At 47.1% G+C, this 19,818-nt stretch overlaps 1 protein-coding gene across 3 annotated transcripts in view; it reads left to right on the top strand.

Annotated features, from left to right (window-relative positions):
• Window positions 1-14,680, top strand: part of LOC125943875 (uncharacterized) — a 35,107-nt gene extending 20,427 nt beyond the window's left edge. For all 3 annotated transcript variants that reach the window (XR_007465957.1, XM_049663434.1, XM_049663435.1), the window contains exon 5: window positions 12,328-14,680. Coding sequence is in view for 2 of the 3 variants with exons in the window: in XM_049663434.1 (XP_049519391.1) it covers window positions 12,328-12,429 (102 nt within the window). In the remaining variant the exon portion in view is untranslated. The remainder of the gene's footprint in view (window positions 1-12,327) is intronic.
• Window positions 14,681-19,818: the final 5,138 nt, after the last annotated feature.

Below are 19,818 nucleotides of genomic sequence, written 5' to 3' on the forward strand. Positions count from 1 at the left end.
GAGCTAAACAAAACATTATGGCACACTGTCAAGTGCTTGAGAGACAGCAATGGGATGAGGTTTGTAACATGGTGGATGGGCAGATGCGATTAGGTGGGAAATGGAACCTACTAAAGTACCTGCTCCACGAGGATAAGACCAAAAGCAATCAGAATCGGGTGGTGGATAAAATTCTTCATGCGGAAAGGCAGCAGCATGGGGATGACGAAATCGCCACGCACTTGGCACGGAGGTATCTTCCCCTGGCGGACAAGGCTGGGCCCACGGGGCAGGAATGTCCACGATATGAGGGCAAATCGGCAGAGAGCCTAGACAGGCCGTTTCAGGAGGCGGACGTTCGCGAAACACTGCAGAAACTCAATGGCAGGTCAGCCCCGGGACCGGATGGCGTAACCAACAGAATGCTGCGCAATTTAGATGACAGGTCGATTAAGGTCATAACGGAAGAGATCAACCGCATTTGGGAATCGTGTGTATTTCCAGATGAGTGGAAGGTTGCATCCGTGGTTCTCATTCCCAAGCCTGGGCGCAGCCCCGGAACTGAGAACCTCAGGCCCATCTCCCTCACGTCTTGTTTGGGCAAGGTGGTGGAGCATGTGATAAATGATCGGATCTCTAAACACATTGAGGAGGAGGGTCTCTTTCCCAACAACATGATAGGCTTCAGGCCTCACCTCTCCGCGCAGGACGTCATGCTACTCATCAAGCACGATATATTAGATAAAGACACCAGGGACACGAGGGCCATTCTCGGTCTCGATCTGGAAAAGGCCTTTGACAACGTGTCGCATAAACATATTCTAGACTCTATCTCCCGCCTTAACTTGGGGGAAAGATTTTACAGACTCGTGCACTCTTTTCTCGGAGATAGGAGGGCCACAATCAAATTGGGTGACCTGAAATCGGAGGCTTATGATCTAGGAAAAAGGGGTACTCCACAGGGGTCGGTTGTCTCGCCGCTCTTATTTAACATAGCGATGCAGGGCTTGGCGAACGAGCTTGACCAGATGGAGGGTATTGGCTCCGCAATCTATGCGGACGACATCGCCCTCTGGTGCTCTGGCGGGTCAGAAGGCCACGTTGAAGACGCACTGCAAGAGGCGGTGCATTGCGTAGAAAAACACGTCAATCGGATGGGTCTCCGGCTATCGTCTTCCAAATCGGAGTTACTTCTATATCGTCCCACTAGAAGAGGACCCAAGCCTAGAGGGTGGAGGCCTCCAGAGGAGATTGATATTGGCGTGCGAACGTCGTCCGGCAGCGATATCCCAAGGGTTCGTTCTCTCCGGGTGCTAGGCATGATCATTGAAGCTAACGGTCAGCACGGGCGTACTATAGATAAGCTTAGAGGACATGCTGAAGGAATAATCAGACTCATTGCAAGGGTTTCGAACAGAAAAGGAGGCCTTAAGGAAGATAATCTCCTCAGGCTTTTCCACGCGTTTCTCATGAGCCATGTGAATTATGTCACTCCGATGCACAGATGGCAGAAACACGAAATGAACAAGTTGAACACGCTCATCAGGAAAAGTATTAAGAGAGTCCTAGGACTCCCAATGCGCACAAGCACAGAAAACCTAGCAAGCCTAGGCGTCCACAACACATTAGAGGAAGTTATCGAAGCGCAGCAATCCGCACAAACTGCTAGACTCTTGTCTACAGAGGCGGGAAGAGGGATCCTGGCTAAGGTCGGGATCAATCCGAAGACGTTAAGGGATAGGAACGTTCAGCTTTCGGATAGTGTGAGGCAGGCTATTAAGGTCTCCCCAATTCCGAGGAACGTGCATCCGACTTTCAACACTGGCAGGAGGACGGCTCGCGCCTCTGCGCTTTTGCGGTACGCACATGCGCACGAGGCAGAGTCATGTTTTGTAGATGCTGCCCAATACGAAGGCGACTCCAGCCATTTTGTTGCTAACGTCGTGGACATGAAGGGCCGAGTGTTATCGGCCGCGTCAATCAGGACGTCATCGGCTTGCAAGGCGGAGCAGCTGGCCATTGCGCTGGCGCTCCTTCGGTCGGACAGGGAAGATATTTATACGGACTCGAGATCAGCCCTTCGAGCTTTCTCGACTGGGGCAGTTTGTGAAGAGGTTGGTAGGGCACTTGAGGGTAAGGTGCTTACTCATCACGTCATTACATGGTTCCCGGCGCACGAGGGCGCAGAACTAGGGGGGCTAGCCAACGTTAATGAGTTGGCCCATGCCCGGGCGCGAGGTCTTTCCGGCCGCGCCGGGCACTGGGAGGCCGGTGTGCCGGGTGGGACCGGCGACGGGCTTGGTCCGACCTTTTCGGAGGCAGAACCCCCCCGTTTCAGGGACATTCTCTCCACCTTCAACGAGATCACTAGCCACTATCAGATGAGTCGTAGGGCTTTCCCCCTGCCACATCGAAATCTCACGAGGCCTCAAGCCGTGACCCTCAGGCTAATACAAACGAACTCGTATCCCACACTATCCATCATCAGTAGGTACACGGAGGTCTCCCCTCTTTGTCCCGACTGCGGCGGAGTTAGTGATTTCAAACACATGCTCTGGGAGTGCCCCTCTTTACAGCACCACACGGACCACGTATTGATGGCGGACGCATTTTATTCATTGGTCAAGAGCCACGAATGGATTAATCAACTCCGGGCTGTCCAGAAGGCCCACGATGCGGCGGTGAGGCTTGGCCTTCCCGTCCCAACGTGGGAGCGGCCCGCAGTCTTGCCCCCATAAAAACGGGGTGAAGATTCTTCAGGACCTAAATAAATGTTACCACCACCATTGTTTGTTCCCTCCAAACATAGTGGCGCTTCAATCCCTGCTCCCATAACCACCCGTGCTGATATCGGTGACAATTCGTTCTGAACCGCTTTTCGCCCAAAGCTTCACGACCATTTGGATCGACCTTGCATAACTCGTTTCAACGGTGGCAACAAGGTCGATCTAAATGGTCGCGAAGCTTCGGGCCAAAAGCGGTTCAGAACGAATTGTCACCGAGATCAGCACGGGTGGTTATGGAAGCAGGGATTGAAGCGCAACTATGTTTGGAGGGAACAAACATTGCGAAAGAAAAAAACGTTATTCCATTAAAGCGATACACAGTTACATTCATTCAACGAAAATAAAATTCCTAATCAATTTTATGTACGCATGGCCAGAAAAGAACAACTCTATTTTACTTGATTATTAACAATAAATACCTTTTTTCAGCGCCCACCGTAAGAACGCCTACGGATAGAGGTGGGCGTTGACGCCGTTATCACTTGCAATGCAATGCAGCTGTTGAAGTGGGCAAAAAGGGGCACTCGTGTAAAGTTCACCTGTTACAATACGCCCCCCCTCAGATGTTGCGTTGCTTCGCTTGTCGACGTTTGTCTTAATTTGGTGACGCGTGTAGTTTCATTGTTTCTTGACCTGTTCAGTCAAAAGTTGTGAATTGCGACCACCAGCTAATTGTTGACTTTAGTTGTTTTCGTGGGACAGCGCTGGCCGACGGGCTTGGCGTCCGACGAAAGGAGCTCTACCCCCAAAGCGTTCGCCGGCCTCCAAACAAAGTATGTTCTGCGCAAGGGTGCGGTTTCGACACCCGTATGGCTGAACTTTTCCTGCATCGCTTTCCGCGCTGAAAGCTCGACACGCCCATCACATCGAATGGCGGGGCATTTGAATATACAGCACTAATGGCAGGCCCCCGAAAACAAATTTCGCGCCTTTGAGAACAAAATGACGTCACTTCTGTTTTTTAACGGATATGGCGTCACATAATTTTTTCTTCCGCCGGAAGTGTTCCCTCCTTCCACAGATGGCACTAAGCCTCATGAACCGCCGATGAACCGCCATGTTTTGAACGTATGGGCTTCCATGGAAGCTTCGCTACCAGGTGTATTTACCTTGGTGGCAATACGTTGAGTGGTTATATTGATTCGATGCTAACGCATTACCGTCGACCATCACCATGACATTGGTTCTGGCGTACTTTACTTTTAATTATCTATAATGAGTCCTGGCGAGCTGGCACACTTCCTACAAGCTGGAAGACTAGTCGCATAGTTCCGCTACTGAAGGCTGGAAAGTCTCCGTTGGAGCTTTCTTCGTATCGCCCGATTGAATTGGCGAGCTGCGTGGGAAAAGTGATGGAGCGGATGATCCTCGGACGCTTGGAGTGGTACTTGGAATACCACAACGTCTACCCAGATGCCATGGCAGGATTCCGACGCGGCCGCTCATCGATTGATAATGTCGTCGACCTGGTTACCTATGTTCAGCACCAAAAAGGGTGTAAACGTCTGTGCGCTTCTTTGTTCCTCGACGTCAAAGGTGCGTACGACAACGTTACACATGAATCCATCCTCGCCGCTCTCGAAGAGATAGGCCTCGGTGGTCGGATGTTCCGATGGATTCATAGCTATCTCTGTATGCGATCTTTCTTTGTTAGCACCGAGGACGGCCGCACTTCTTTGCATTACACCTACTGTGGCGTCCCCCAAGGTGGCGTACTCAGCCCTACGTTGTTTAACCTTACGCTGATTGGTCTCCTTCATCACCTTCCAAGCACAGTTAAATTATCAATGTACGCGGACGACATATGCGTTTGGGCGTCCGGAGTGACACGCCTACAGCTGCGCGCCAGGCTCCAAAAAGCTGCCACTCAGACTGCACACTATCTCCGAAATCGAGGCCTGGAGTTTTCATCTGACAAATGTGCACTTGTGGCATTTACGCGTAAGCCTATGACGCATTACAGTGTGTTAATCAATGGTCAGATGATACCATTTGTACGGTCATATAAATTCCTGGGTGTCATAATTGACAGAGACGTTTCATGGAGCCCCCATGTATTGTACATGAAAAAACGGTTGACAGGCGTCTGTCACCTTGTGGAATTCTTCGCTGGAAAGACCTGGGGAATGTCGACAAGCGCTATGCTTCGATTATATAGAGTACTTTTTCTCGGCTTCTTGCGGTACAGCTTGCCAGAATTGACTAACGCAAGTACAACAAGCCTACATACTATACAAAGTGTGCAGGCCCAGGCGCTCCGGATTTGTCTAGGTCTTCCTCGAAGTGCGTCAACGGCGGCAACTATTGCAATCGCCAGAGACCACCTCATAAAGACCCACACCGCAGTTGAAGCAATAGGAATGCACGTAAGGCACCTTGCACGGACTCCTTGCCACCATCTAGCCTCTCTACCTGCGGAGAGACCACACGCCTCGTTCTGCCGAATGGTATCCGCACATCGTGAGGCTATACCATCTTGCTTCACACCTGCCGCGAGACCTTCCACTCCTCCTTGGTGCCTCATCCAGCCAACGATCATCCTGACAGTACCTGGCGTCCGAAAAAAAAGCAGATATGTCATCGCCGGCTCTTAAACAGCTTACCTTACTCCTATTATATGAAAAGTACCGGAATTACACCCACATATACACCGACGGTTCCGTCTTGCAGAACAGCTCTACCGCCGCTGTCGTTATTCCAGAAAAAGCCACCACTATCAAGATGAAAACATCTCACTTGACAACGTCGACGGCAGCAGAACTGGCAGCGCTTCGAGTCGCACTACATTTTATTAATGATGAACCAGCACACAAATGGTCCGTTTTCTGCGACTCGAAGGCAGCACTGAAGAGTTTACTGTCAGCCTTACGGCGCGGTCCACAGGAACAACTGGTTTTCGAAATCACAGAGGCCATACACCACCTGACTGAAGAAGGACACGAAATAATCTTTCAGTGGCTGCCAAGTCACTGTGGAATTATTGGCAATGAACGTGCCGATCAAGCTGCTCGTTCAGCTCATGAACAAGACAACCGCCTATCAATCCCGCTGTCTAGGACAGATGCTGCAAGGATGCTCCGCCTGCTTGCACGCCAATGCACTTCATCAGACTGGAATAAACCACATTTTATGCACGCCCAATTATACACCTTGGATCCAACCTTAAGCCTTCGACTTCCAACAAGACTTCCCCGAAGAGATGCGACCCTTCTGTGTAGGCTATGGTTGGGCGTCGCGTTCACCAATGCCTACGCGTTCCGCATAGGGATGGCCGACAGTGCAGCATGTGACATTTGTGGAGACGCGGAAACGATTCGTCATGTTCTTTGTCAGTGCCCACAATACAGTGTGCAGAGACAATCGCTCTCCGTCGTGCTGAACCAGTTGGATGACCAGCCGTTATCGGAAGAAACAATTCTGCAACATCGACGCGACTCAACATCGCATCAGAAGGCCGTGCAAGAGCTCCTGCGGTTCCTGAAGTCCACTGGCCTGTGTGAACGTCTGTGATTGGAACGCCTCCTTTGTTACCAATGCCTCTGTTTCTTTTCTGGTTTTTTTTCGCTCTCTCTCTCTTTGCACTCTCTCCAACCTCTTTATCCCCCACCCCAGTGTAGGGTAGCAAACCGGAAACTGACTTCTGGTTAACCTCCCTGCCTTTCCTCTCTCGCTTGCTCTCTCTCTCTCTCTCTCTCTCTCTCTATACTTTTAATTCTTGATTGCATCACAAAAATTTGCACACCACTTTAGAGCGGTATGAAGCACCACCACTGATTTTATTCACCATTTAATAAGGTAGAAAAAATTTCAAATGACACCTAAGCGCTTGTCATGAGTTGTGAATGCGAAAACATTAATGTCCAATTGTACGGCGCTGAGCGGTCCTTCGAGCTTTGGGCGGCGAGTAATGCACCATAGCAGTATGTGCTGCCCGAGCCAGCAATCAGCAGCAGCCTGCGGTGCCAATGCCGCACGCTACCAACGCGGCGATGCCCTCTCCCCTCACGGAACACCTGGCACGCTATCGCACAGCAGGTGTTCCCTTTCGCCCGCTCGGCCAACGCCTCCTAGATAGCACAAGACTCAATTTGATTCATGACGGCATGCTACAATGCTCGACTGCCTTAGAATCTAGTGGGCATGCTTCCGAGTAAGCCGCGATGACTTTGACGTCACCGCTTTCGTCACGCCGGACTTAACCGTGGAAATTTCGGTCCAAGTAGCATGACGTCTTGAAGCAGATTGTACAGGCCTCCTATCTAGGAGGCGTTGGCTCTGCTCTGTCTAGGATCGCTGGTGCCTAGAGCGAGGGTGACGTGGAGTCGCGGCGATTCTCTCTGCCCTATCGCAACACCTGCCGTGCTATTGCGGCAGCAGGGGTTGCCTTTCGCCCGCTCTGGTCCGTCAAGGCACAGCTCGTGACTGGGCGTCACAGTAAATGGGAACCCCGTCGTGGCGCACCCGTGACATGGCGTTGCAGCCAATGACAATTAGAATATAGGTGCCCTTTTGCTGCTACAGACGAGATACGCCAGCTTTTCGGTCAAGTTCCCATTTGAAGCTTTCACATCAATCATCTGAGCTTTGTTGGAAACCATACGACCTTACCTTACTTAGACTGGTCAAACAAGGTCCTGAAAAGCTAACTGAGTGTGCGAACCGTGAAAGATGAATAATTAAAAGCATACATACTAAAAAACATTCACTGCAGCCGCTATTGCGGCTGCAGTGCATGTGAGTGCTTGTTAAGAATCAGCAGCCAGAAAGAATCACGAATCAATTGGTTAGCCGTATTAAACTATAAAATCATGACCTTATAATTATTCGCTTCGCTTAGACAAGACTGATTATGACATAAGGAAAAAAAGAACACCATGGCATCAAAGAAGTGCTAGCTACACAAATACCAAGCAGTAATTTCCTCCTGTCAGCAGATGTATTCCTTAAATTTTATTTACGGAGTATTCATATATTTCTCACAGTACTTTAATTGTTTATTTGTAGTGCTGTATTTCTATTCATATGGCGCTGTTTTGATTTGTAGCAATAGACGAATGAGGCAGAGAAGAGAACTGTGCTAAACTGCAGGTCATTGAGCTTCCTGCCCGCAGCAAGAATTGCGTGTGCTTTATGGTGCTTGAAAAAGTCTCCTGTGTACTTCGCAGTTCCAGGGATTGCAGAACGAAAATTAAGTAGGCTCAACTCCAATTGACCTCCACGTAGTGCCAAGCATGCGTGGTTTGGTAGAAAATGGTTGCTATGAATCATACAAGTGTTCTGCCGTTAACCGCTACTGTTCGTGCAATGTGCTTATCTGACAGGTCTGTCTGTCTGGTTATACACACACACACACACACACACACACACATATATATCATCATCATCATCATCATCAGCCTATATTTATGTCCACTGCAGGACGAAGGCCTCTCCCTGCGATCTCCAATTACCCCTGTCTTGCGCTAGCGTATTCCAACTTGCGCGCACATATACACACATATATATGTATATATATATATATATATATATATATATATATACACACACACCGTAACGCCGTTCCTCTTTTTTATATCGTGCTGTGTGATAGCTGGGACACCCTGTATATATATGCTACTTTTCCTTCCTTTCCTAGCGCTTTTCCTTCCCTTTCCTACTATCTTTCCTTCCCTTTCGTACTACCTTTCATTCTACTTTTCCTTCCCTTTCGTGCAACTTTTCCTTCCATTGCGTTTTACGATTCTTTCCGCATGGCTGTTGTCACTTGCGTTCGATGTCTCAAGTTTGCTCGGCGGTGTGGTTAGCAGCATTCGCCCGCCATTGCCGCTTGCGATTCTTCGAAATTAAATTGCTTCAAAATTAAATCTGTCCATCACGGCAGACAATGATGCCTCATACCCACTTTAGCAATGGCTCATACCCCTGTAAACGCGGCCTCCCCATTACGACGAGAGAAGAGAAGTGAAATTGTACGCTGGAATGATGAGCGACAACGGAGCTATCTGTGGAAGAAGTCGATCACGAACGCTGGAGCAGTGGCTCAAGCGCGTGCCGGGCACGAGCACGAGCGCAACCCGAGGGACGCCAACCAGCCAGCTGCGGAAGAAGATGACGCTCAAGCCAATGCTGATGATGATAGTTTTCCGCATACACCGACCCCGACACAAGTTAGCCATGGAAGCTTCGCTTAAAAAGAAATCGAGCAACCGTCGCGTATCATACGACCAGAGGTGTCCTACTAGCGAGTTTCTGCCACAATTTTTTAAAGGAGTGCCGGTGGCGGTGGATCGCTCCGCGGGCTGCTGCACGCCCGGCGGCTGCGCCAGTGTATCCTTAGGAAGCCGGCGAGGACCGGAACATCAGAAAAAGAGCGTAATATTTTAAGCCAGATAACAATAAAACAACCTCTGCCCTGAAACATCATGAGGAGGGAGACCCATCAGACCCCCAACGATATGGCGAGTTCAAAGCAAAGTCTGGAGCGAGTACACTTAGCCGCATCACAACTCACGCTTAAACATTCGCAGTGAACACTTGTCGTCGTAATGTCTTTTTCTTTTCGTTTTCTTTTGCAATGTTCTTGCTACTTCTTTTTTTTGGAGACAGGGAGGGGGGTTGTCTCATCTGTCCTTTGCACGATGTCGCATTTCTAAAATCATGGTTTGTCGCTAGTCACAACCGTTTGCCCGGTTTCATCGTTTCGTCTGTAGTTTTCCAATCAATGCAACATTTTTTTTTCGTCGGGCAATTTGCACAGCAGTGAGCAGTTTCGGCACCATCTTGGCTGAAATCATTTCCCATATTTCTAAAAAAATTCGGTGAACGGAGGACATTTACAAACCAAGTGCTTCTGAAGTTGAGGTATATTCAAGTCATTCGGCAGTCACTGAGCACAAAAGAACACACACGACGATTGTTTTCATCTTCACAACAGGCGGAGGGGCGTCCGTATCTTTCTTCGTCCTTGGGCTTTCCACTGCTTTCTCGAAAACGCTGGACGCACATGAACGCAGTTTCTTTGTTTTTTTAGCTTAAGGGCCGTCTTACAATAGGCCTTTTGCAACTTTTGATGAATTTCAGCACGACTATAACCCCACCGGTCATTTCGTGTAGAGATAGTGAGAGCGGCTCCGTTATACCCTCTCTAAAGTTTTTGCTCTTTTTCTGGCTCACATTAGTTTGTGGGACAGCCCTCGTAATACTTCTTATGCCATTTGAATAAGTGATTACGCGGGATGATTTCTCTGCTTCATTGCTATAGCTTACGAATATAGTTTGGAATGCAATTGAATATAATCTGAATCCCACAAATGCCACTAGTGGTAATGTTTAGTAGTTTCATAAGATTGTAAGGAAGAGTCACATTGGGAATAAGAATACGCTTGTGTCTGCAGGGCTGGTTTTTCCGCTTTATGCAGCTTTGGCAACAAGTTTCGCAGCTTTGAAAATGCTTAGTATTTCCTGCGTTGAAGATGACGACTTGAATCACAACATCTGACCTTTCAACGTGTCATTCGCCAGAATGTAAAAAAGCAGCCGTCCAAATGGCATTTTCTAAAGAAATGTCTGTAAAGACAAAAGTGAAAGCACCCTGTAACTTGCAGTGACATCAGATATTTGGGTTCCAGTGGATGCGTTGATGAATTCGTTCCAAAACCTGGAACTTGCAACCTCACAGAAGGGGTTCTCAAGTGGCGAGTTGGATATATGTCACATCCGGACTAGGATTGCAGTATGGTTTGATTATGAAATCCTGTTGCGCTGGCACTGCATCACAGACTTTTCCACATCTTTAAAGAAGCTATCTTCGTAGCGTATGACGCTCGTAGTGTGACGGCAGCTGAGATAAATGAGCGTTATGCTCAACATAGAGGCAAGAGGAAGTCATCCGTGAGTCTAGTCGCTTCCTCTGCACTCGCTATTTTGCCATGAAAGAAGGGAGGCCTGCAGCGCGCTGACAAGGAACGAAGGAAGGGGCACAACCACGATCCAGGTGAGCCGATCATGAAACGTTATCGCTTCAGCCACTTCCTTGAATTCAGCGAGTGGAAAAACCTTGTCAAAAACAACCTGCAGCGCGAAGAGATTGCAGCACCGGCAACGTTGATCGGGTATGTTAAATCTACATGCTACATGGTGGGTGTGATCGCTTTTTAGAAGACCATATTTAATACCTGGCGTGTCAAGCTCGTATAGAGTTTGGGAGCTCAGCACAATGATCGGGTGGAAAAGCAAGGCGAATTCTTGTGTATCTAGTGGATGCTGCAAGCCACTCAGTTTAGGCTGAAGCTGCTGTTTGCTTCGTCGAGGGAGAGAGGTGAGAGGAAGAGAAACAACAAAAAGTACAGCAAGAGCACGGGACTTTGCAGCAGTAGCGTTGGTGAAAAGCCAAATATGTTCGTTGTTGACAGAGTACTTATTGATTGCCGTCTAATCATATATGGTAGCAAAAGAGAGCGAGTTGATGAAAAAGGAGAACTAGACTGTTACAGCGTGCTACCGTTTGCTAAAGATGCCTGCAAAGGTAAAATCAATTCTATATTTACTTCCTCTATGACGACAATATTTTTTTCTTATTTATATACATCAGCTGGGCCTTCAACCGTAATTTTACGGATATAGTACAATTCCAGAATGATCATTGCTTATCACATTTACATACAGGTACTTACACGATATACCACATAAACCAACAAAACCTAGATTATAATTATATACAATAAAGCACACAACCCTAAACAACGAGTCATGGGTGCATATTAAGACGTCAACGAGACATTCCCTCTCATTCATCACACGTGAAAACAACGACAGAAAACGTCCATACGCTTGTTCTGGCGGAGTATCGAAAAGGGACTCCGCGAGACCATTCGTAACGAACGAAGACGCAGAAAGCCATAAACAGGGCGGGCAGAAAATGCTTTCGGTCTTGCATCGCGTGCCTCGCAAACGTGTCCGCAATCCTCGCTACTATATCTTCTCTCAGCACAATGAAGCAATGCCGCACTGTCGTCTTTTCTTTTATTACGTCTCTTGCCAACAAAAAACAACAAAGTTGCATTGTCGGCATCTTTGACGATTCAAATATGCATGTAAATTATCCACCCTTTCTCGCATACCCAGCTGCTCTGTGTCAGTCCTAGATTTGTAAAAGAGCTTGGATGTCGTAAATCTTCGATGTTGTAGTCATGCTTCTTTCTCTGGATATTTTTATACCGCAAGTACGACATTCTTTTACATTTTGTCAGCTCTCTTTGTTCCTGATAATGTGCTGATTGCCTACATTAAAAAATGTTCTTAAACAAGCGTTTCATTTCTAATTTTTACCTGATACTACTGCGTGTTCTATTTCGTTTAGCTGTTTAACGTCCTGTATCACCCTTATTGTAGTTCATTTCCTTCTTCTTACTCGTTTTTTTTTTTGGAATTCAGTTCTTGTACTTTACGGTGTTTGTTCGCAACTGCCTCCGATTTGGTTCTACAGGTAGGCGCTAAACATTACTCATTGTTCACTAGTTTGAAAAATAATTTTGGTTTACACTTGTCTTTTTTTTCCTGTTAGTGCATGGGCCGCTGCAATGGAGGTGCCTGCCTCGATATTGGGAATTACCATAGGCTGGAACTGTTGAAATGGGGCCCAAGCTTCAGGGAGAAGACCTTCTGACAATATCAACGTTGCAAACAGCATCGATCACGGAAGCAGCACTGCAGTGTTAACTGGTGGCGGCTCTGCGCAAATGGGCTTTCTCAGGAAACCAAACGCCATTTGGAATGATGACCAAGTTAGAAGCTATAACGCAGAAGCCATTCACTCCATAGTACCGGGCCCTCTACGTGCACTTACACGACCGTTACGCGTGAAACGTTCCCCAAGATTGGTTTCTAGAGCAAAATCTCATGTTCGGGACAAATTAAACTGGCGCAGTAACAGCCGAAGAAAAAACGCGAATGAGGTCCAACTTCTATCTTATAGAAAGCTAGGGAGCGATGAAGTCACAGGTGGAAGACCTTTACATGGAAGCAGGAGGGGAGGAGGATATGACGTGCATGGTCACACGTTCGGGCCACATAGTGGTTCTGTAGTTGTAGTTAACATGCACGACAAAAAACGCCGCCGTGGTGGTTCAGCAGTGAAATATCTGCTCGGCGGTGCGGCCGTAGGTGCGGCCGCAGGTGTCGGGGCTGCCGCCGCACACCGTCGTAGTGAACCAAACGACAAAAGCCACCCAAGTTCCAATCAAGGCGAAGGTAATGAAGCTAAAACTACTGACGGTAATAACACCGACACCGAAAATATCAAACCTAGTAGTGGAACCGATACGACAGGGAGCGCCGAGAGTACTAAAAGTAGCGTGACAGCGAGCCCCGACGGTGCAACAACCAACGGGACGAAGGAAACTGACGCTACTGGAGACAGCGATACGGCAAGCGGCGGTACAGCAACTGACACGTCAAACAGAACCGACGGTGCCGAAAACAACGGGACCGGTAATTGAGGGGTTGCTGCCGCCGGTTCATCAGGAAAAACCGACGGTACTGCAAGTGGCGCCATGGGCAGCAAGAAAAGTTCAAAACCCCTGGGGGCGAAGGAAGCAGACGGTGCTGGGGCCGGCGTGACGAGGAACACCGGCAGCGGATAAAACAGCAAGACGGAGAAGTTTGAACACGTTGAAACTCACGCGACAGCTTAAAAAACTGACGACGGTAGCCCTTCCTCCCTCTGCAGTCCTTGAAAGCAGCGGCGCTGATATAGCAACGAGATGATGGAAACTAATGGTTGTAACGCGTCTTCTATATATTCCGATCGATAAGAAATGATCCAAAAGTGATGCGCGGACTTTATGTAGCTGTGAAAGACTGACCAGCTTTGAAAGAAGTGGCAGTGGAAGTAGGAGTGCCCAACGCAACAGTCCCTCTAATGGCAATGACTAGCGGTGTCACTGCCGGTAATGTGGCCTTTGGCTCAAACAATGAGCAGCGCTAGCCTTGAAGTTGGAATAGCTTGACAACAGGATTTGGACGGGCTGTGTTATAAAGAGAGAGAGAGAGAGATTTTAATGAATGAACAAAATTTGAGGTCCCGTGGTTGGGGCCCTTAGTTCAGGGCTCCACTGGCACGAGCGGCTCGCTGGGCTTGGTGCACGAGAGCCAGTTGGCTGTCATGATCGTCGTCCGCAAGCCGCGCCTCCCACTGCCTGTTAAAATCTTGTGTTTTCAGTTGTGTGGAGTTTATATGTATCGATCTGTTTGGGCACATCCACGTGATGTGAGGTAACGTTGGCGTGTCCCCGCACCACGGGCATTGGTGATTGTATCGTTTTTGGTGAATACGGCTAAGTGTATGTAGGTTTGGGTATGTGTGTGTTGAAGTCGGCGCCAATTGCTCGCCTGTTGACTGTTTAACTTTGGGTGAGGGCGTCCATATTGCCTCGGCTCCTGTCTTTGGTGTTAGAGGATGTCGCGTAGCCCATTTCTTATTAGTATTCTTATTAAGGGTGAAAGGGTGTACTGTATTTTTCATATTTGGACGGGACCCGGGTGTATCAAGCCATGAAATGCATCAAGAAAGAAATACCAGCTGATACGTCTTATATGCGTGGTGTTTCAGCTAACTTGTGCCCATCGTTAAGTACATCGACCTTTGCTACATGAATTGAACCACCTGAATGTTGTTCTGTGCCCTCTTCAGCAACAAAAAGAAGCAATTCCGAGCTTAATTTTATGTATATCGAAATAAAATACGTTCTCCTTGGTATGCAAGCCTTTAAACCTTTTAACTTCAATATAGATGTTGAAGACCGTATTAAGGATATAATATGATAACCTTCTATGAATGCAGCGGTTCTGATTTTATAGAAGTTTAAATTGGCTTTATTTTTTAAGGCGAAGCTTTATACGGCTAGGCGAAACAAAAAAGCGTACCCCGAAAGACACCCTTACCTTTAAACAAATGCGACTCAGCCGGTTGCACAATGGTGACAGCATTTAGACGAGGGTCGACTTTTCGCAATGGATTTTTGAAAAAAAGTTCGACCTATATTCCGGTTTTTACATATGTCCGTCACCTGTGTAGATAAAACTATCATCATCAGCATTGGCTCGAGCGTCGTCGTCTTCTTCCGCAGCTGGGTTGCTGGCGCCTCTCGGGTTGCCCTTGTGCTCGTGCTCGGCACGCACTCGTGCCACTGCGCCAGCATTCGTCATCGTCTTTTTCCACAGCTGGTTGCGTTGCCGCTCATCATTCCAGCGTAGAATTTCACTTCTCTTCTGTCGTCGTAATGTGGAGGCCGCGCTTACGGGGGTATGAGCCGTTTATTAAGGGGGTATGAGTCATTCATTGTCTTACGGGGCGCACAGATTTAATTTTGAAGCAATTTAATTTAGAAGAATCGAAAATGGCAATGGCGGGCGAATACTGCTAACCACGCCGCCGAGCAAACTCGAGACATCGAACGCAAGCGACAACGGCGAACTGCGGGCATACCGTCAGTGATGTCGTTCTCTCCGTCGCAGCCGAACGTGTGCGTAACCTCATTAATAAACAGAAAGACGTAACCAATAATTGAAAATACTTTAATGAATCAACTCGATTAAGCCAGTCATAAACACCGGGGCCGCACGTTTCAGCTTCGCTGGTTAATCATCTGTACGGAGTGCTTGGGAGGTGATTTTTTTTTTTTAGATAAGTGAAAAGTGCGCGAAATTTGAAAAAGTACCACGGCGCCAGGCACCTTGCGCCCGATGATATTAGTGCATTCAACAATGCTTCGAAAAAAATGATTGATGCTACACGGAAAAACGATGCATGAAGAGACCGCAAAGGAAGGGCATAAATTGAAGACGGTGATCTTTGTGTGCACTTTTGACAAGGTATCTTCTGGGCTGAAGCGATCGAACAAATTAAGCAGTATAATATAGCGATGAACAGCGCATGGCAGTTCTTGTAGCTGTAGCAGCTTTTATGCTGTTGGCAGACTGCTCAAAGGTCTACGAGGTTCTGGTTAAGGGTGGAGATGCATCCTAACAGACTTTCATACCCGTCGCCTCTAAGCAATAATTTCTTGCAGGCTGCCTATTCACACGTTTGGTCTGCTAAAAACATAAATAATTGAATAGATACCTCAATCTCTGTGCAAATGTCGAGGCAGCAAGAGCCTATTAACCAGGTGCGTTTTTATATCTCCCGTTTTTTTAAGACAAAGCTCGACGCGAAAAAATTTGAAGTAGATATTTATACTTACATATTAGTATTTACAACAGCTCCATCAGAGCTATTGCATTTAAAGAAATATGCCAGATGTAGATTAATACATTTTTGGCAAATCATGACTTTTATTATCCAAGAGTTGCTCAAGAGGGCAATGAACTACACCGAGGTAGTTGCATTTGCGCAGAGAACACGTGATTTCATTGAAGGTTGGCCCAAGTTAGTTGAAGCACACCGCTTATGAAACCTCGGTGTCATGTTTAGAACAATAAACATATTCTTTTTTAACGCGAGTGTATATAACGTTGATTGTGAGCACTATCATCCTTTATGGATTTTATGCAGTCACCTCGCGGCCCTTTATGCGCAGTCCTTTATTTTAATTTTTGTGAGCAAGTGCCCCACATATTGTTCACATTCCTTGTCATGGATGATATCGGCAACGCTGTCGTTTTCTCAGTCTGACTGGCTGTCTTGCTGCTTTCAAGAAATGTCTATGCAGTAACCATAATGTAAATAAAGGTATTTAAATCACCTTCATGTTTCAATTCTCATCTGGAATGAGTAGCTGGTGCAACACGATGATAGAACATCCTTTGAGTTTTCTGAGCATCTGCTTTATACATTTGTATGTGGTGTAGTGCCTGCTGACGAAAACTTTGCACGTATGTGCATTTTTTGTTTGCCTATTCAAGTTTCTCAGTTTCTAAATAAGCGTTCGGGTTTCCAACTTATCAACCTTAGCAGTGTTGCTAAAATTAAAGTGTTGTTACACTTTGTTTTATTAGGCACAAGTAATGACTGCGCGTGACCGAAGTGCTTCTTCGTACATTCGCGTACCTCAGTACACATTTTTCGGTGCGACGACATCTTGGTGTGTTGTCTGCTAGTGGTTTGAATTGTGCGATCTTTCTTGGCTGAGTAGTGTTTTAAAGCGGCTTGGATGTGCAAATATAGTGGTTCTTAGACGTTTTACATAACATTCTGCCTGGCCTTGCTGTTTATATATATATATATATATATATATATATATATATATATTTGTAGTTTACGGCCCCACCTTGGGTGGTGAGCTGCTTGTTGTGTAGTGCAGCCATTTGCTTACAACCTGCTTGCCCTCACCTGTCTGCATTGCTGCTCCAGGATTTGCTGCCCTGTCTTTTCTCTCTAGTTGGGAAGCACCCTTGGGAAGAAGCTTTGTTTCCTGATCATTCTCCTAGACAGACGGTTTTAATTTAACAAGATGCTATTACAAACTCTTAGTAGGGTAGCGCGCCTGCCTCCAGTTGCATGATATTTTCATCTTCGAGCACCCCGCCGACACGCTCTAGTCGGACTGCGTGTTTTTGTAACACCGAATACTAATTACCCTTCGGCATTCTCCACTTTTACTGCGTGTTTAATAAGCTCGGTCACATGCCCCCATTATTTTAACACGGGAGTATTTTGCCGGCTTTCACAAATGACTTCCTGCAAAGGATGTAACGAATGTGACGTGCCGCCATCTAGCAGCGGTGAAGCGCAGTACTGCATCGAGCGCCGACATGGATGCGCGTCGGTAAGAACAACGCAGCGGACGCTGCAACGCGGCGTAGCCAAAGAATAATGAACCAAGTGTAAACGGCTTCGCAACTTTCTAAACTCGTCCTTTTTAAAAAAATGAAATACTGTGTAATAAATAATAAATGAAACATTATTAGAAGGACCCGATGGCAGGATTCGAACCCAGGACCTCTAGTACAGAAGCCCGACATTGAAACCATTATGCCGCGGACGCTTTTTTTTTTTTATTTCCAGGTTGGCTACAAGCCTGAACAGGAGTTTGTCAGATCACACTCGTTTTATATGTGCTAAAGCATCCAATATTGATTTCACATCTTCATCACAGTCAGTCGTTTTGTACACATCGCGTACTTTCACAACCATTTCCATTAACGCATGCACCGACACGCGGCTGAGGACGTCCATATCAATTTCTCGCGGGCAAGTCAGCGCGTTGAGACGCCTGGCGCGTTTCAACGCCGCTCGCCCACAGGACGCCGCGCGAGAATCAAACATGCAACACGGTCGCCGTCCCGCAAGTCGTGCGCCTCTTGCTGCAGCGGACCGTGAGTTCATGAAGCAAACATGCTTCTGTGAAGACACGTTTCACTTTCGTGTTCTACCAATTCCTATGAAAGAGGGATCAACCGTAATTTTGTTTTCTGTTTTGCTGTTATCTCCCCTCTCTCATACTTGATCTTGCAGTCACTAATAACCCAAGAAATTGTGTTGCATTTTTTAGGTTAATCCTTTTTTTTGTCTCGTTCTCCCCGTAGCATCAGCATGCACCCCTGCCCAGCTTGTCTTTAACAAATCGTCTTCTTATCATTACAACCTTGCTTTCTTGTAAATTAGGCCAACGCAACAGCACTCAGCCGTTTTTCTTTTTTCCTCGCGGATGTCCTTAGCCCTCTGAAACTTCCAGCTCTTTCCTAACAATGACTAGCAATGCCTTCAGCCAAACCAGGTGCAGCTGACCGCTCGTAGAAGCAGGATCCCAGTACGATCCTCAGCACATCTACAAACAACCTGCCGTGTACTCGAGACAGGAAGTCTCACGCAAAGCGACAAACACTAAATCTGCTTTTCCTGTCCCAAAAAGCTTCCCAGACGCGATGCCTGGCCACTCCTCAGATTTTACCGCTATCAGATACGTAGACGAACTGGCACCTGCGTTGGTCGACGAGCATAATGTAGAAATCTACGCAGCCAATTTTTGAACCATTGACCTACAGAAGTTCGGTGCCCCGGCCGTCTATCCGCCGTTGTCTCGCACAAGGAAAGCACAAGCTGCAAACCACAGCCACATTTCAACACAAGTGTTCTGGATGTGCTTCATCATTCTCAACTACAAGGGCCTGTATAAACGCCTGATGTTGAAAGTAGCATACCTGCAAGGCCGCATACCTGCAAGGCAGCATACCACTCACCAGCCCAGCAGCCAATCAGCAACTGCAGGCAATAATTCTGCCTCTCGCACAAACACCACCACAGCCACTTCATATAGGCACTTCATCACAGTCATTTCAGCAGCAGGGTCGAGACAAACCGCTTTATCGCGTGCAATGGCGAACCATCTTACGCCACCCTACTGCGTCACAGGTGGGCTGCACTGCCATCTACTTACTCTTCATGGTTGCGCATGCGTGATCAGGTAGGTTGAAGGAATAATTTAACGCCATTTACTTCGGTCTGCATGGTCAATTTGCAGTGTAGAAACACCATAACTAGACGTTTATGACCATTTCTTTCAAAGTGGAAGCTTCGGCGAGTTGGTGATTCAATATCAACATGTGGGCACAGCGCAAAAAACGAGGACTCGAGGAAGAGCGCAACACAATGCCTGTGTTTTGTTATTCCTGTTGTCCTTCTCTTTAGCGCTGTGCAGATATCTCGCCATTTCTTTCAAAGTTCCAATAGAAGCATATGCCGCATTATTTGTAAATAAGACGTGTATATTGTAGTTAGTTTAAATACTAAACATTTTGCATTGACTTTTTTTTGGAAATGCGCTCCGCCCCGGTAAACAAACAGTGAGTAGTGGTGCGATTCTACTAAGCTTTGTAGGATTTAAAAATTTATGCAAATCGCCGTATACCCTATGGCGGTGTACCCTAGCGACCATAAGGCCATGGTCTATGTGGTAACTAAATAAATGAAAACCACCGGATCATTTATATTTCACATTCTTTAATAGTTCAGATGACCAATTACACCATCACATCTTAATAATAATAATTGAAAATACATAATTCTCACAGTAGTACAGCTTCGCTGGTCTTCCATCTCCACCCCAGTGGAAGG

This window comes from Dermacentor silvarum, chromosome 3, assembly GCF_013339745.2.
Source record: "Dermacentor silvarum isolate Dsil-2018 chromosome 3, BIME_Dsil_1.4, whole genome shotgun sequence".
Lineage (NCBI taxonomy): Eukaryota > Metazoa > Arthropoda > Arachnida > Ixodida > Ixodidae > Dermacentor > Dermacentor silvarum.